General features: G+C 45.1%; 1 protein-coding gene across 1 annotated transcript in view; it reads right to left on the bottom strand.

Moving 5' to 3' along the window:
* RGS6 (regulator of G protein signaling 6) overlaps window positions 1–15,102 on the bottom strand; it is a gene marked incomplete at its 5' end in the record, with an annotated part of 102,492 nt that overhangs the window by 85,645 nt on the left and 1,745 nt on the right. The window contains 5 exons of the mRNA XM_039219954.1: window positions 1,297–1,378; window positions 3,749–3,825; window positions 6,564–6,628; window positions 11,743–11,794; window positions 12,996–13,102. Of these exons, the coding sequence (XP_039075885.1) occupies window positions 1,297–1,378; window positions 3,749–3,825; window positions 6,564–6,628; window positions 11,743–11,794; window positions 12,996–13,102 (383 nt within the window). The remainder of the gene's footprint in view (window positions 1–1,296; window positions 1,379–3,748; window positions 3,826–6,563; window positions 6,629–11,742; window positions 11,795–12,995; window positions 13,103–15,102) is intronic.

Here is a 15,102-nt window from a genome sequence, read left to right as displayed (position 1 = left end):
ATACAAGCCTGCCTCACACTGCCTAGGGATGATATGGGCAGGATAGAGTGTGCCGTTTATAAGACTAAACTTATTATTCACTCAGAGGGGCCAGAGAGTTTCAATCACGACACACACCGAACCATCTAAAAACAATCCAATACCACGATGGGGAATTTTTTTTGTTGGTTTTGCTTTTAACCAGCTCTTAGGAAGGGCTGGCATAGTATCCTCGCTCTAGTTGCTTTTCATGAGGGAGATGCAAGGTTTGTTTTAATAATGGAAATTAGAACTACATCGAACCTCATCATTCGTGGATTTTGTCTTTGTGAATGCACCTATGAGCTAACATTTGCTCCAAACTCCCAAATCAGTATGGGCTGTGCATTCGTGATTCTTTGAGGACCTGGGCAGAGCAGCAAAAATTGTGAGATGTGTGCCTGTTCCCGGTGAGGCCCAATTAGCGGACATTCTGTCTTCCTGTCTCATCTCCTACTGTAAATGAATGCCCTTTTCAAGGTCTATTTAGTACCACCGTTTCCACATTTCTGTGCATCTTGTTGGTGATTTTGCTGTTTTGGGTGACTCTCAACCATCGTGCTCAAGTGCTGTCTAGCATTCCTATGTGCAAGAAGGCCATGGGGTGCTTGGCAGAGGCCGCAGCGCGTCAGGTCAACTTCCTTCGGGCGTGAGCCATAGGGCTGTTGGCCAGGAGGTCAGTATTAATGAATCGACGGTATATATTACATAAAATGTCTTTAAACGGAAACAGACCTTAGATGTGGTTACGTTTCGATCACTTGAAGAAAATGCTGTGACCAGAGGATCACAGGAACCTAACCCTGTATTTCTCCCTGGATAACAGCTCAGCCTTCACTAATTCAGTACCCAGCAACTTCACAGAATGTAATTACTGTGAATGTTGAGAATGGGCCGCATTTGGAGATGATTCTAAGTTTTAGAGTCGGATGACAGTAGAAATGGAAACTGGTTATTTTGTGAGCGGTAAACCTCAGGGGTCCAGAGGTCTCCAGGGGCGCTTCCCACAGCGCCCCTTTTCCAATTCCGTATTGTCATGGATGAATACTTTTTAAAAGCTGGAACTGAGATCCATTCCAAACAATATACTGAGATTATGTTGACTGAATGGCAAAACCAATTTCACAAAGTTTAGCAATTTCCTTTAATTTTAAGAATGAGACACCTGGTGGCTAAAGAGAGTCTTTTCTTTCAAGCGAAGGAAGAGGGAAAATGAACAAAACAAACAAACAAAAGAACCCAACCAAAAGCATAGGGGACCAAGCAAAGCTTTCTTACCACTGGCCTGTGCACATCCCAAAAGGCCCGTTCTTGACTATCCAAAATTTTCCTTTCCGTCTTGTCCTTTTTCCGATCTATCCTGAAATAACAAAGAAAAGAAATCAGAGCCTCCTGCTTCTAGGAGCTTGGTGAACACAGGGCTCTTGGCACCTGTGTGATCCCTGCTCTCTGCACAGCTGTAAACCAGGGGTGGACGATTCCCTCAAGGAAACCTCAAGAAGTCCACACTTGGGAAGAGGACTTCTTTTCAGCTAGACTGCAAATCATCAGAGACGTGGAATGAGCATGGTGGACCCAAGGAGAGAACCAGAATCTGACTGTCCATTTGAGTGATTATGATTTAGATTATTCAGAACTGAATTTTCTGTGGACTTGCCCCTGCCCCCCTCTCCCAACGCGGATACCGCATATTCAAATTATAGGAAAGAATTATAACCATAGGTTTGTAGTGTTGCATCTTCAAATTTGAAAGTTTGCTTTAGATTCAGAGTCAATAGAAGTGTCTTCAAAATGCTGCAATTACATGTTTTAAAAGTCACTTCAACCATCTGCTTTCTAAAAGCAGAGGAACAGCCTTAGTATGTAACAAGATCCAGGAGGCAAATATCACTGGCCTCAGTTCGGGGAGGCACAAATTGCAAGAGGGAAATTACAGGTGACAAAGGATTCTTTATGTTCTGATCAGGAACACAGATAAGAGGTTTGTTTGGTTTTTTTCCCCCTAAGCCTGTATTACTTCGTATTGCCTCTCTAAGTAAAAAGTAACCGATTATTGTGTAACTTCTGGTTCTTGGCTCTCTTGGGAACACTTTAGTTTACTGACCTGAAATAAACCATAATCACCCTGTGATTTTTGCGATAATTACTGTGTACTTCAATGGCCCACAATTATAAAGTAATCGGGAGTTAATCAGAAAAGTTAATCGAGAAATACCATATATGTACAAAGTGATAATTTCCCCTCTTTTTAACATGCGATGCCGTGTGACCCTGAAAGTGAAAATTAGCGCCCCTCTGGTTCCCAGTGGCTGCTGAGTCCACAGGCTCAATTCTGCCTCCTTCCTGCTCTCCCATTTTCTCTTTCCTCGGGGTCCACCATGGCTCCAGAGGGACAGCTGAGCATCCGGTGCCTGGTGCCCACCTCCTCCTAGGCTGCCGGCGGCACCAGGGTGCTCTGCAGGTGTGTGCAATCGTGGGCAGAGGGGAAAGCCAGAGACTGCAGAGGGAGGGCGAGAGCAACGGCACCGTGCCAGCCACAGGACTCAGAGACATCGGGTCATTTCCAACTATGACCACACCTGTGATCAAGGCTCACGCACACAGCCAGGAACCGGCCCTAGGGGACGAGGCTGCAACACTGCCCACGGAGTGCGGAGGGGTTCCACTGTGGACCCACGGGGGTCTGCTCAGGGACAACTGGTGCCTTGCCCCAGCTCAGGGTCTCTTTCTCACCCCTCCTCCATCCCTTCACACTCCCTGCAAAACCAGAGACCATTGCTGGAAAGGGCCAGATAGAACTCAACCTGAAAAGGTTCATTTCCCAGAACTGAACGGATCGGGTTGACAAGAATGTTTGCGGACATTTATTGCACACTTCTCGTGTTTTCTTAGAGAGGAAGGGATTTCCACTGGACTCCTTGGTAGGGAAACATACGGGGAAAACACTCCAGCTAGTCTCTCATTTCTTGTGCTGGGGGAGAAAGAGGGCCTTAGCTTTACTGGCAGATCTGAAAGAGGAAACTGAGAAAGCTCAGGTCGGTTCTTGCTGGGCCCTGTCCAGCACTCTGTTCACTCCACACGCAGTGAACTTATAGGGGTCAACTCTGCCCTGGGGTGGGAGGCTCTGCAGATATCTAGCTTTGCCCAGCAAGGACGAGTTTCATTCCGGGGTAAAGATCTGTGGTCACAGATCCAAAGTCATGCCCTATAAACTGGCTTGTATCAGTAATAACCTTAACACACTGGACTCCAGTGTCTGACTTCTGTGCCTTATTTTTGATTGGTTCTGAACCCCTCCCCTGGAGGGAAAGGGAGACGGGTTGGTCTCCCTAAAACTCCAACATGTTTTCCTCTGAAGGCAAAGTCTTCAGACCCACAGGAAAAGTGGGTCTGATGTTTTTCAGCCCCTAAGCACAGAAGGATTATTGGAAATCTCTTTAGGAAATAGGAATATCTTCTTCTAACTAGAGTTCTACATTGGGGAGCAAGCCCATTGCCTGCTAGAACACACACTTTTGAAATTATTTCAGTGTGCCATTGATGACAAAGATGAAATTTATCCACCTTGACCTTGGTTTCTACTCTGCTGCTCTCATGCAAGATGACAGCATCTGACCACAGCTGGCCGGCCGTGGAAGGAAACCCCGCTTTGGCAATACCACTCTCACACCACCTCCATAGTCCAGAGAGTCTGTTTCACTTTCCCAGGGTCTCTGTCAAGTTCACCTACTTCACTTGTGCTTCTGCTTGCATAAAGATGAACTCCCACTTCCTTGCAAAGGCCCTCTGGAGTCTTGCTAAGTTTTCCTAATGAGAAATGAAAATCAACGAGAAGGCATTAATCCTCGTAAGTTTGCACATTGACACCTATGCTTATTACAAGGCAGTCATCTATTTTGGTTATTCTCAACAGAGCAGCAGAGCCCCCACTTTAAATCCACTGGATGTGAACCCAGTGTGATTTTGCACCAAACTCTGCTGTATGGAGTAGGATTATTAATGTTCATTTACACACCCACTACATCTGAAGTCTCTGGTTCACCTGATTCCTCTTCTCTTGTGTGTTTTACAAGAACACGACTCACGTAGCACTTGTCATCAAGGCCACTGAAGGCAGGAAGAAGGATTTGTGGGTATTCACGCAGGATTTGGGGAAGGGACGAGGAGGCTCTTGGCAGCCTATTGGACATCTCCGTGAGCAGAACCAAGAATAGATTTCTCAAGACTCATCTTCCAGCAAACGGCCCAGGGAAGGTGGCAAGAAAGAACCCTGATGACCTGGCACTCATGCCTTTGAGAGTCTGGATTCAAAAGTGGGAGAAAAAGGGAGTGTCTATATTTGTGATGTTCATGAAAGGAAAACCCAAAACCAGAAAGAAAGAAAAGGCATCCAGGGCTGGCTTTAGAGGAAGAGGGGAGAAGCCTTTTCTCTAAGTCTGTAGGCTCACCTGCTGGCACAAAAGGACAGTGAGGAGGGGGTGTTTGACAGGTCCCCTAATGAGCCACCTAATTCTGATGGAATGCAAGGGTAGAACCCACATTATGCTATGTATTTTCATAGAGCTCATGCCAACATTAATTGATTACCCTCATTAGTGGATTATTAATATAAAAAGAGCTTCAGTTGAGATCAACACACATAAACTCAGTTATTACCAAGGCTCAGTGTATGAGTACCTCAAAAAAGCTTTCTGTGATTTTTCCACTGTTCATAGGAAGCAAAGCCAGTGATGCCTAAATGTCAGTCAATTAGGGAGCGGTTTCATAAATTATGACCCAGTCATGCCATGGAACACTAGGCAGCCATTAAAAACAATAATGTGGTGGTGCCTGGGTGGCTCAGTCAGTTAAGCGTCTGATTTTGGCCCACGTCATGATTTCATAGTTCATGAGTTCGAGCCCCGTGTTGGGCTCTGTGCTGACAGTTCGGAACCTGGAGCCTGCTTCAGATTCTGTGTCTCCCTCTCTCCCCATCCCATCTACCACTCACTCTCTCTCTCTCTCTCTCTCTCTCAAAAATAAAAAAATAAAAATAAAAACAATAATGTGGATTATCATTACTAATATGGAAAGACTCTCAACATACTTACAATATATGATTGGGGAAAGAAGCAGCTTACTGGACAATGTTCAGGGTAGGATTCAGATTTTTTTTTGCAAAGAAAAAAATGTATGTACAGAAAAAAGGTTAGAGGAGAAGGATTGTGGGTTCTTTCCTCTCCTTTGTTTGCTGTTTGAAATTTGGGTTTTAGCAAGAGAATACATCATGTGAAAAAAGTTAATAAAATTACTGAATTTTGAAAACAAAATTCTTTTTTAAAATTTATAACCACTTTTAGACAGAAATTCAACCTGAAAGAACATCTTACTGCCATATCCTTTACAAATATCAAAACAAAACATTATATATGGTAGGAGAAGAGACAACTGGATAAAATATATCAGAAGTTGATGCTGTCTTGTTTCTGTTTTTCTAAACATGGAACACATGGAAAATTCTCTTTTTTCTAAAACGTGGAAAATACAGGAAAGAGAGACACAGAGTGGAGGGGCCACACGTTTCTGTAGGCTGGGTATTTCTGGTAGGTTGTGTTAAGGAAACGATATAGTGCTTCACAGTGGGTGCACAAAAATAGGACAGCGATCTTCTGAGAGAGGGGTGACAGCTGGCACATGAGGGGACAGGAATAGGATGCTCAGATCCACAGAACAGCCATTGTAGGATTTGCTTGGGAAGATCATAATGTTCCTACACACTTAGGTGTTTTTTAAGTTTATTTATTTTTGAGACAGAGAGAGAATCCCAACAAGGCTCCACATTCAGTACAGAGCCCAACATGGGGCTCGACTTCATGAACCGTGAGATTACGACCTGAGCTGAAATCGAGAGTCAGACACTTAACTGACTGAACCACCCAGGTACCCCTAGCCATTCACCTCTTAAAAGTGCATTTGGGTTGTTTTTGTTTGGTCACCACAAACAGAGGTGCTGTAAGCAGGTTTTTGTGTGAACAGAAGTTCTGATTTCTCTGGGGTGCCTACCTAGGAGTAGGATTACTTGGTTGTATGGGAAGTGTATGTTTACCTTTGTAAGAAACTGCCAGACCATTTTCCAGAGTGGCTGTGCCATTTTGCATTCCCACGTGGCATTATCAGTACCTTTTATTTTAGCCACTCTACCAGGTATGTAGTGGTACCTCACCAGGGAGTCAATCTTTGTTTCCCTAATGAATGATGCTGTTGAACATCTCTTAGAGTGCTTATTTGTCATCCGACGTCCTCTCTGGTGAAGTGCCTGTTCACGTCTTTGCCCATTTTTGAGCTGTTTGTTTTCTTATTGCTGAGTTTTAAGAGCTCTTTACATAAAGGTGCAATTTTATTGCATGGGTAGAGGAGGTGAGAACAGAGGGGAAATAAAAGACACTTCCTTTCCACTGCCTGAAAGGAACCAGGGAGAGAAAAGAGGAAAGAGAGAAGCAGAAACAGAGCTGCAGATAGGGTTTTACTCTCCTCCCACACGTAAGCTACAAAATAACCATACTTACTGCTTCATAATCTGCCAGTTCCAGCCTCGCTTTATTCTGCATTGTCCTCTTACAGAGATAGATGGCTGAGGGAAGAAGAGAAATTACTACACGTGCAGACCCAGCAGTGTGGTGGCGTCACAGAGCCACCCATCCATCTCTCCATCCACTCATCCACCCAGCTATTCAGCCAGCCCTCCCAGCGAGCCCAGTGCTGCGCTGAGCAGAATATGTTTCTGTGTGGAAGCCATGACATCTAACCTCCAGAAATCTTCCTTCAAGGTCAGGATTGGATGAGAACTCCATCTTCTCGTCTTGACTGCTCCCTTTCATCCTCCTCACTCTGCCTCACCCAAGCATCCTCCACCAGGGTCATCTTTCACAAATAAGATCATGTGACCTTCCTGCCTATACTCTCTGCATTGCCTCCTCAGTGACCTTAGAAGAGCAGCCAAGCTCCTTAGGGTGGCGTGCTTAGTTCTTTAAGCTCCAGTCTCCTTACCTTGTCAGCCTCTTCCCTCCCTGCCTCCCTTGGGCATGGGAGGCTACCAGACCCTTCAGTTCTACTCCTCTGCCTATGTGTTCTCCACATGGAAAATCTGGCAACCTCCTACTAATCTCGGAAGACCCAGCTCAGTTTTCCCAATAGCGTTTACCCACCCTCACCCATGGAACTTAATTCCAGGGCACTGTAATCATGGGTTTACTAGACTGTCCCCTAGCTGTAGGCAGAGAGCTCCTCAAAGGCATAGGATGTGTCCTACTCAGCTTGAATCTCTACACCTAGCACCAGGGCTGGCCTATCAGGTAGAATGAATGAACAGTGGAAATGGTGGACAATTAGGGTCTCTCTTCCCAAGCTAAGGGAGGATTCTTTCTCAAACATGGCTTCCTTCATCACGTCCTCTCTCTACCTTTGCTTCTTCAGTATCTCCCTCCTTCTCCAGTGCCAAGTAGAATGATCCAGGGAAGACAATAGACGAATGGTATGAATGGCCAGGAGACAGGGTCAGAGAGGACGTGTGGCTGACCTGTGGTTTACCAACTTAGTTAGACTAGGAGATCTAGTTAACTCCTTGTTGGATCAACAAACCTCCTCCATGTGATATGAAAAACTTGCTGATGGCAGCTTACAGTATGCTGGAACCTCGTGGCCGGCAGCCTACATTTCTGCTCACATCAGTTGAGCTGTATGTGGATGAGAGTCAGTTGTGTTTGTTCACAAATCTGTTTATGTCAGGCACACCTGTAAGTTCACTAAATATTACATTTCACTGATGAAATTAGTGTGAAAAGAGAGAGGTGTTTCTATGAAGACCCAGGTGAGTGGTTTGGAACAACTTGATAAAGAAGAGTTGGCTAAGACAATTGCTAATGAGTTTGGTAGAGGTGAAATAACTGAAAAAAAAAGGGAAAAAATAATAAAAATTTGAAAGGGGTCAACATACAGGTTACTTCAAAAGTGTTTTTAAATTCTTGATACATTTTAAAGGTGCCAAAACTGGATGGTTTATCTTGAGTGTGGCTGAATTAAGAAAGAAACTGAAATGATTATGGCCCATAATCAAAGAGGGTCTTTGGTCCGATCTCAAAAAGCCATCAAATGATCATTCTTTTGTAGAGCTTATGTTGATATGAAGAGATTAGGTAAGGCTGTATCTCTTCTTCAGAATTCTCCACTTACTATCTTTTGCAAAGAACCAGGCAGGTACAACTCTCCATCATTTCTGATGAAGGGTCGTATGCTCTATTACAAGGTGCCTCCTTTGGTCTCCTGGACCACCATTTAGGCAGCCTATGGAATTGGAGGTTACCTACAGAGGAGGCATGACATGTCACCAGCCCCACCAATGAGCTGGTCTCATTGACAAAGGAGCAGCACAACTCAGTGGAGGTGAAAGCTGTTGTGACAGTGCTGTCCCAGAGGGTGTGTTGCACTAACGCAGGACAGTTCAACGCAGGTTGGGCTATGGCCTTTATTTGAGCACAGTCATCCTGAGAAACCTCTAACACATCTGGGTCAACATGGGCCAGCTTGGTCGTGAAGTAAAATATCACACATGGAATGCAAAGGTGGCACCATTCCAGATGACCACGAGCTACAAGGTCACATGGTCTCAACTTGCTTCCTCTGTGACTAATGTCACATGTTAGGGAGTCTGTTCAGCACAATGAGGGAGGTAGAATGTAGCTGTTGAATGAACCTTTTCTTGGCATAGAACTTGGGGCTTGTCTGCACGGCTATGGTGCCTTCAACAGTGCTTGCTGTAATATCTGACCAATCAAATGGCTATAGACAATGACAGTCAGTCCTAGCACAGGGCATCTGGGGGACTTGCTTTAAGCTCACATGTTGGTTTTATTTGGATATTTAATTTCTCACTGAGAAATCTTTGTCTCCTTGCCCTCACACCGGGCAATCCCACCTCCTGGCACATCACTTGGATGACCCACTGCCATCTCAAGCTCACCGCATCTCACCATGATAAAAATAGGAAACATAAAAAATATTATGAAGTGAATGGACTCATATACTATATGTGCAATTAAACAATTAAAAAATAATGACCTCATCCTATTTCAATGTATTTAAAGAACTGACTCCCTTTTCAAACTTTGTCCTTACAAGTGATATCATTTACCTTAATCTCTTAAACCAGGGAACTTGTAAAACATGTATTTCTCTGTTTTCCTCATACCCTGGAATCACTTTTTAGTACACTGGGGTTTTAGCATTGGAAGGAACCCTGGTGGCCATTAAGTACAGGCCCCGTGTTGCCAGATGGGAAAACCAAAGGCCCAGAGAGGTGAAGTGATTAATCCCTAGGCCAGTTAGTGGTGGAAGTGGAATTAGAACTGATGCCCAGTTCAGAGCTTTTTCCATTATGACATTTGTTACTTCATTTGCTCATTCATGTATTCATTTAGTCACTCATTCAAGCATTTACTGAGTACCTCTGTTGTGCCAACCACTGTTCTATGTGCTAAGGTCTCACCACAATAGTCACTACCCCCCTAAGTGAAGCTCATTGAATGTCAGGTGCCATTGTAGAGCCTCTCCAAATGTTCACTCACTTAATCCTCATAATAACCCTATGAGGTGTGTTCTGTGATTACCCTCAGTTTACGGATGAGGGAACTTTTCCCTGGTCATTCTCCATTGTTGGGATTCCCTAAAGCTGCTGCATCCATTTTCAATGTCTCACCTTGACTCTGACAGCTTTTTTATAAACCCGTCCCTCCCCAAGCTATTCAACCTTCTCAGTCATTCTTCATCAACAGGAAACCTTTGAATACTCAGATTAGACTCCTCACTGCCCTCTTCCTCCTCATCACGCTACCTCCCCCAGCCTGGAGTACTTGGATGGTAAGACTGTGACTTACTCAAATCTATGCCATAGCAACAGACACAGAGTTGGTGATCAGTAAAGGTATGTGGAATGAATGAAAGTTTCTGGTTCTTCATCAATCCAAATTATGCCTATTCTGAGTTCTTAGCTTTGGTTTTACATCCTCTCTGGCAAGATGGCCACATGGAACTAATATTGTCAAACATTGCTTTAGTAATAAGAATACTAACCACCACCACCATGGTTTTTATTGACTCCTTACTGTGGCCACACACCAAACTTTACAGGCATTTTATTTCATCTTAATAAAACAATGCTAGCAAATGGGTACTATTATTATTCTCATCTTCACATGACATTTCTGAAGCACAGAGAGGTTAAGTAACTTGCCAAGGTCTCACAGCTAGTGGTGCCCGTTGATCTTGGAGCTGCTGTTCTGAATTCTCCCTTGGCAAAAACTTCGATTTTCTGACTGACCTTTGTAAATGCTGGTGAGTACTTTTGCAGCCCGCACCTTGCCTTCTCCATCCAAAGTCAAGGCACAGGAATTCCAAATAATTTTGCTTTAATGAAAGTCTTATATAAATTGTCATTTCTATCCTTGTTCATGCTGCACAACTCAAATTATGACGTGCAGTATCCCTCTAGGGAAAGGGAACTAGGTTCTGGTGTATACAGTGTGAAATGCCTAAGCTTTATGGGCTCATAATATTTTCATCTTACTGGAGTCTAGTTATTTGGTCTCGCCATCCTCCTCCTCTCTCCACTGCCTGCAAAATTATTGGTTTTTACATTCACAAGGCACCTGCTTGCTGCATGGAACTGAGCCATGATGAATCAAGTTCTGGGTTGGGCTTTTGTGACCAATGTTTCAGCCCCAGAAGAACTAATTTTGAGAATAGCCAAATGTAGTTCTGATTCTGAGTTGAAAGCCTTGCTTATCCACTTATCACATCATTTAGAGCTGAGCCCTGTTCCAGAGGGACCCGCAGTGGTGCCTGCAGCCAGCTGCAGAGACCATCAGAGGGCCCTGTCCCCTGCATCAGACCGTCCTCGAGACCTGGAAACACAACTGTAGCCTTATCAGCCAATGGCTCGTCCGCACCCCACCCTCGGCACTGCTCCCACCTGCTGCTGGTGGGAGTGATCCAGACAGTGTAGTTATCACACAGTCTCCTGCACAGGCTTCCCTAAACACCACCCAGCTGCACGTGCCCCTCCATTCTCTGCAGCTGCCTCTGTCTCCCCAATGCGAGAAATCCTGCGAAGAGCTTGGGGAGAAGCTGGGGTCTCACCAAGTGCCCCGGGCCCAAGGAGGGCCACCGTGGACCGCCTCAGCAGCTAAGTCAGTGACAAGGACTCTGTGCTAAGGGACAGACCATGAAAGGAGCATGGGCCTTGAAGCCACGCAGATCTGAGTTCCAATACTGATGCTTCTACTATCTAACTATCGAAAACACCAATGGATTATTAATAACTCTTAACAAGTCTGTGAGAATAGAAAGGGCTGGGGTGGGGGTGGTGGGTGGCCCCTTGATCTAGCCCTCCCTGAAACCCTGCCCCAGAAAGGAGGGGTCAGCAAACACTGTCTTGGTTCTCCCCGGCACCACAGAATCAGCATACTGGCCAGCTTGATAGAACATTTCTTCCCTTCCCCCATTCCCTTCCAAAGGCTGCAACTTTCAGTGCACTCTGCCTTTCTTCATTATGTGGAACAGGGAGCTTATTACGTGTCAATGGTGGGAAAATGACTGGGTGGGATAACGACCCCTCCTCTCTGTGCGGCAGTCACCCAGACACCAAGCATTTGTCTTCCACGCTCCCAGGAGTGACATCTTGTCACTGCTCACCGTAGTCGGTGTTTTCAGGCTCCCAGCAGTTTGAAGGCCAAAAGTATGGGGCCTGCAAAAGAGCACAGGCGTCAGGACTCAGAGGCCCACCAGCCACCTGCCCTCCGCTGCCTGGGGCCTGAGTCCACCCTCTCCTGCACCCAAGGAGGACCCCTCCCCATGACAGGCTCTGCCCTGGCTCCTTCGTGCTGACACCAAACCCCCTACTCTCTCCCGTTCCTAATGCAGCTGAGGCTGTCGGCATTTTAATCTGGTTACTGAGAAATGAAATCCAAGGTAAGCAAAATAAATGCAAAACTGAGATGCTTATAGGGTAAACATTTCTTATTCCAAGGCGATAGAGGTCTAATGCAGAAGTCAGGCTAGCACTGTTTCCTGGACACACAAGTGCCAAGTTCCTTTTCTCTCTTTGACTTGTGTCGCCTAACACTGATATGTGGAAACCCTAACCCACAGTGTGGCTGTGCTTGGAGTAAGGAAGTAATTAGGGTTAAGCGAGGTGACAGGGTAGGGCCCTGATCCATAGGATTAGTGTCCTTATGAAAGGGAACACCAGAGAGTTTGTTTCCTCTCTCCACTATGTGAAGAGCACACAGTGAGGAGTGGCTGTCTGAGAGCCTGGGTGAGCCCTCTCACCACTGACCTAAACTGGACCCTGGACCCTGGACTTGCAGCCTGCAGAACTGTGAGAAATTTCTCTTGTTTAAGCCCCCCAGTCTCTGGTGTTTTGCTATAGTAGCCAGAACAGACTAAGATGCCCTTTGACCCTGAATAAAAAACTCCGCTCCAAACCCTTTGGTGTTGACCTTGACACAGCCTCTTAGCCTCTGCCCTATTTCCCTCTAGGACAGGACCTGAGAAAAGGAGTGGGAGGGGTTAGGTAGTGGATAAAACTTCACACCAGGAAGGCAGCCTGGCAGAGCAGAAAGATCAAGGACTTTGCCACCAGGCTGACTGACGCTCAGTCAAGGCCACCTCCTGGATTTATTAAACCTTGGAGCATCTCAGTGTTCTCATCTGTCAAATGGATGATATATGTCCTTAAAAGCTTGTTCTTCAGAATGAATGAGGAAATACATGTGAAATGTGCCCACCCCAACAACAAATGACTCAGATCAAAGCTTGTTTGGCCTTCCCAGTGTCTGGGAGAGATAAGGGCCATTCCCTTAAATAGCCTCAGTTTTGTAGGTAGTTTGAATCTGAGATCAGATAATAAGAGAACGTTCTTCAGAAGGGGGAGCTGGCAGGCCTACCTGGAAACGGTAGAAGGTGCTGTCATCCTTCATGGTGAGAACGTGATCCGAGATTGGAAAGATGTAGCCCTGGGCAGCTATAAGGCTTCCCAAGTGTATTGCTTCAACTGCACAGACAGGGCATGAGAGAGAGGAGTGTTTAGTAAGCTGTCAGAATGCAGGGCTCCTTAGCTGGAAGGTAAGTTAGGCCGGCAGAAAGGCAACCAGAAGCCAACTGTCATCACCCCCAGGTAGCTGCATGATTGATTGACTGACCGATAATCTTTGATATAAATGCACTGGGCTGGAGGTGGGGGGGTGGAGCATCAGTGGCTGGGAAGGGCGAACATGCGTCTGGGACTCCTTTGGATCCCAGCTCTGAGAGTCTGACATGGCTTAACTTTCCCCAAGACTTCCAGAAGAAAGTAGCTTCATGGTTAAGAGCGTGGGCTTTGTTATAGACACACCTGTACTGAATTAAGTGGGATGTTTCATGTAAAGTGCTTAGCACTGCCTGGTGCTGGGTAGCCCTGATTCATGTGCCTAGTTTCATCATGTTTATTATCCCCAGCAAAATGAGCATGCAGCCCACAACATTCTCTGATATGACAGGCCCGCCCGAGGGAGGAGAGCATTACCCTTCTCTTATGGATATAGAGTAAAACCTCACTTTCTTAGAAAATTGGAGGGAGGGTAGGTGATGCAGTGGGCAGTGGCAGAAGGAGGCCAGCCTGACAGAAATGTGTATGTTTTTGCCACAATAGACCCATTGTTTCGTTACTTAGCACCAGCCATAAATAGATTCACATAGGTAAGAATTTGTGTTTATTCTGAGCAGAGCTGAAAAAAAAAAAATCTATATGGTTCCACCATGCATGACAATCCTTCACCAATAAAAGAGTACTCTTACTGGTAAAAACTAATTTTTGGATGTGAAAATGATTGATACGCTTATCGAGTCTCTAGAAATTATGAATTTCATAAGCTCTGGATTTTTTTTAATGTTTTATTTATTTCTGAGAGACAGCATGAGTGGGGGAGGGGCAGAGAGAGAGGGAGACACAGAATCTGAAACAGGCTCCAGGCTCTGAGCTGTTAGCACAGAGCCCAACATGGGGCTCGAACCCACGAACTGTGAGATCATGACCTGGGCTGAAGTCAGATGCTTAACCAACTGAGCCACCCAGGGGCCCCAGCTTTGGATTTTTTTTAAAGCAACTTGTTTTGTCTTGCAAACTTCTCAAGAGGTTGTATCTACTCCAAGTGTTTTGCTTATTTAGAACCACCTATCGTTTGGAAATAACTGGTGCAGTCAGAATGAACGAAGTCGATGCTATTTGCTTCGTGATGACCGGTTTGCTTTTTAAAGTCTAGGTACTTTGAGAAACATGGGTCCGGCAAAAAGGAAGAGTTTCGTCACTGGCAGCTGTTCCTTCTCCAGGGAAGAAAGAACAAAAACCAGTAAGAAGGTGATTTTCATGTCCCCAGCCTAGAAGCTGGAACTCTCACTTCATCCTTGGTGGTTCTGCTTAGCTAGATGGATGATGGAAAGGGAGGGTGGGGGCAGAGCAGATGTTGGATGTGCCTGGTTTCCCAGGGCCTTGATTTGTCTCATTTTCACACTTGTATTCCCAGCTGGTGAACTGTTCTTAAATCTTCCTGCTCAACCGTTTCTCAGAAGCCTAATGGTTCCCAATACCCTGATGTCCTCCCAAGGCCATCCAAGAATAAGAGACCTTCATAGACATGATCCTTATTATTCACGAGCTTTTGGGGAAGCTTCTCATACCAGGGCCAGACGACTCCTGAAGCCTATTCTGATTCCACAGTACAACTACTAATGATAGTAATATGTGTCAGAAATACAGTGATTGTTTTAGAAGGGCTAAGAAAACAGTGCTATTGGAAGAGAAAAGACTACCCTGAAGAAAGGTACTCCTTCAGTTTAGCATTATAACAAAGGAAACATTGATTTTATTTATTTATTTATTTGTTTTTTCCCTCTCCATCTTTTTTTTTTTTTTTTTTTTTTACAAATAGTTTATTGGAAACATTGACTTTAAATTTTTTTTTTTTTTTTTAATGTTTTATTTATTTCTAGGAGGGAGAGAGAGAGAGAGAGAGAGAG

The sequence above is a fragment of the Hyaena hyaena genome, unplaced genomic scaffold, assembly GCF_003009895.1.
Source record: "Hyaena hyaena isolate Hyena2069 unplaced genomic scaffold, ASM300989v1 scaffold_851, whole genome shotgun sequence".
NCBI classification, from domain to species: Eukaryota; Metazoa; Chordata; class Mammalia; order Carnivora; family Hyaenidae; genus Hyaena; species Hyaena hyaena.
The sequence above is the reverse complement of the archived record's forward strand: the minus strand, read 5'-3'. Positions and strand labels throughout refer to the sequence as shown.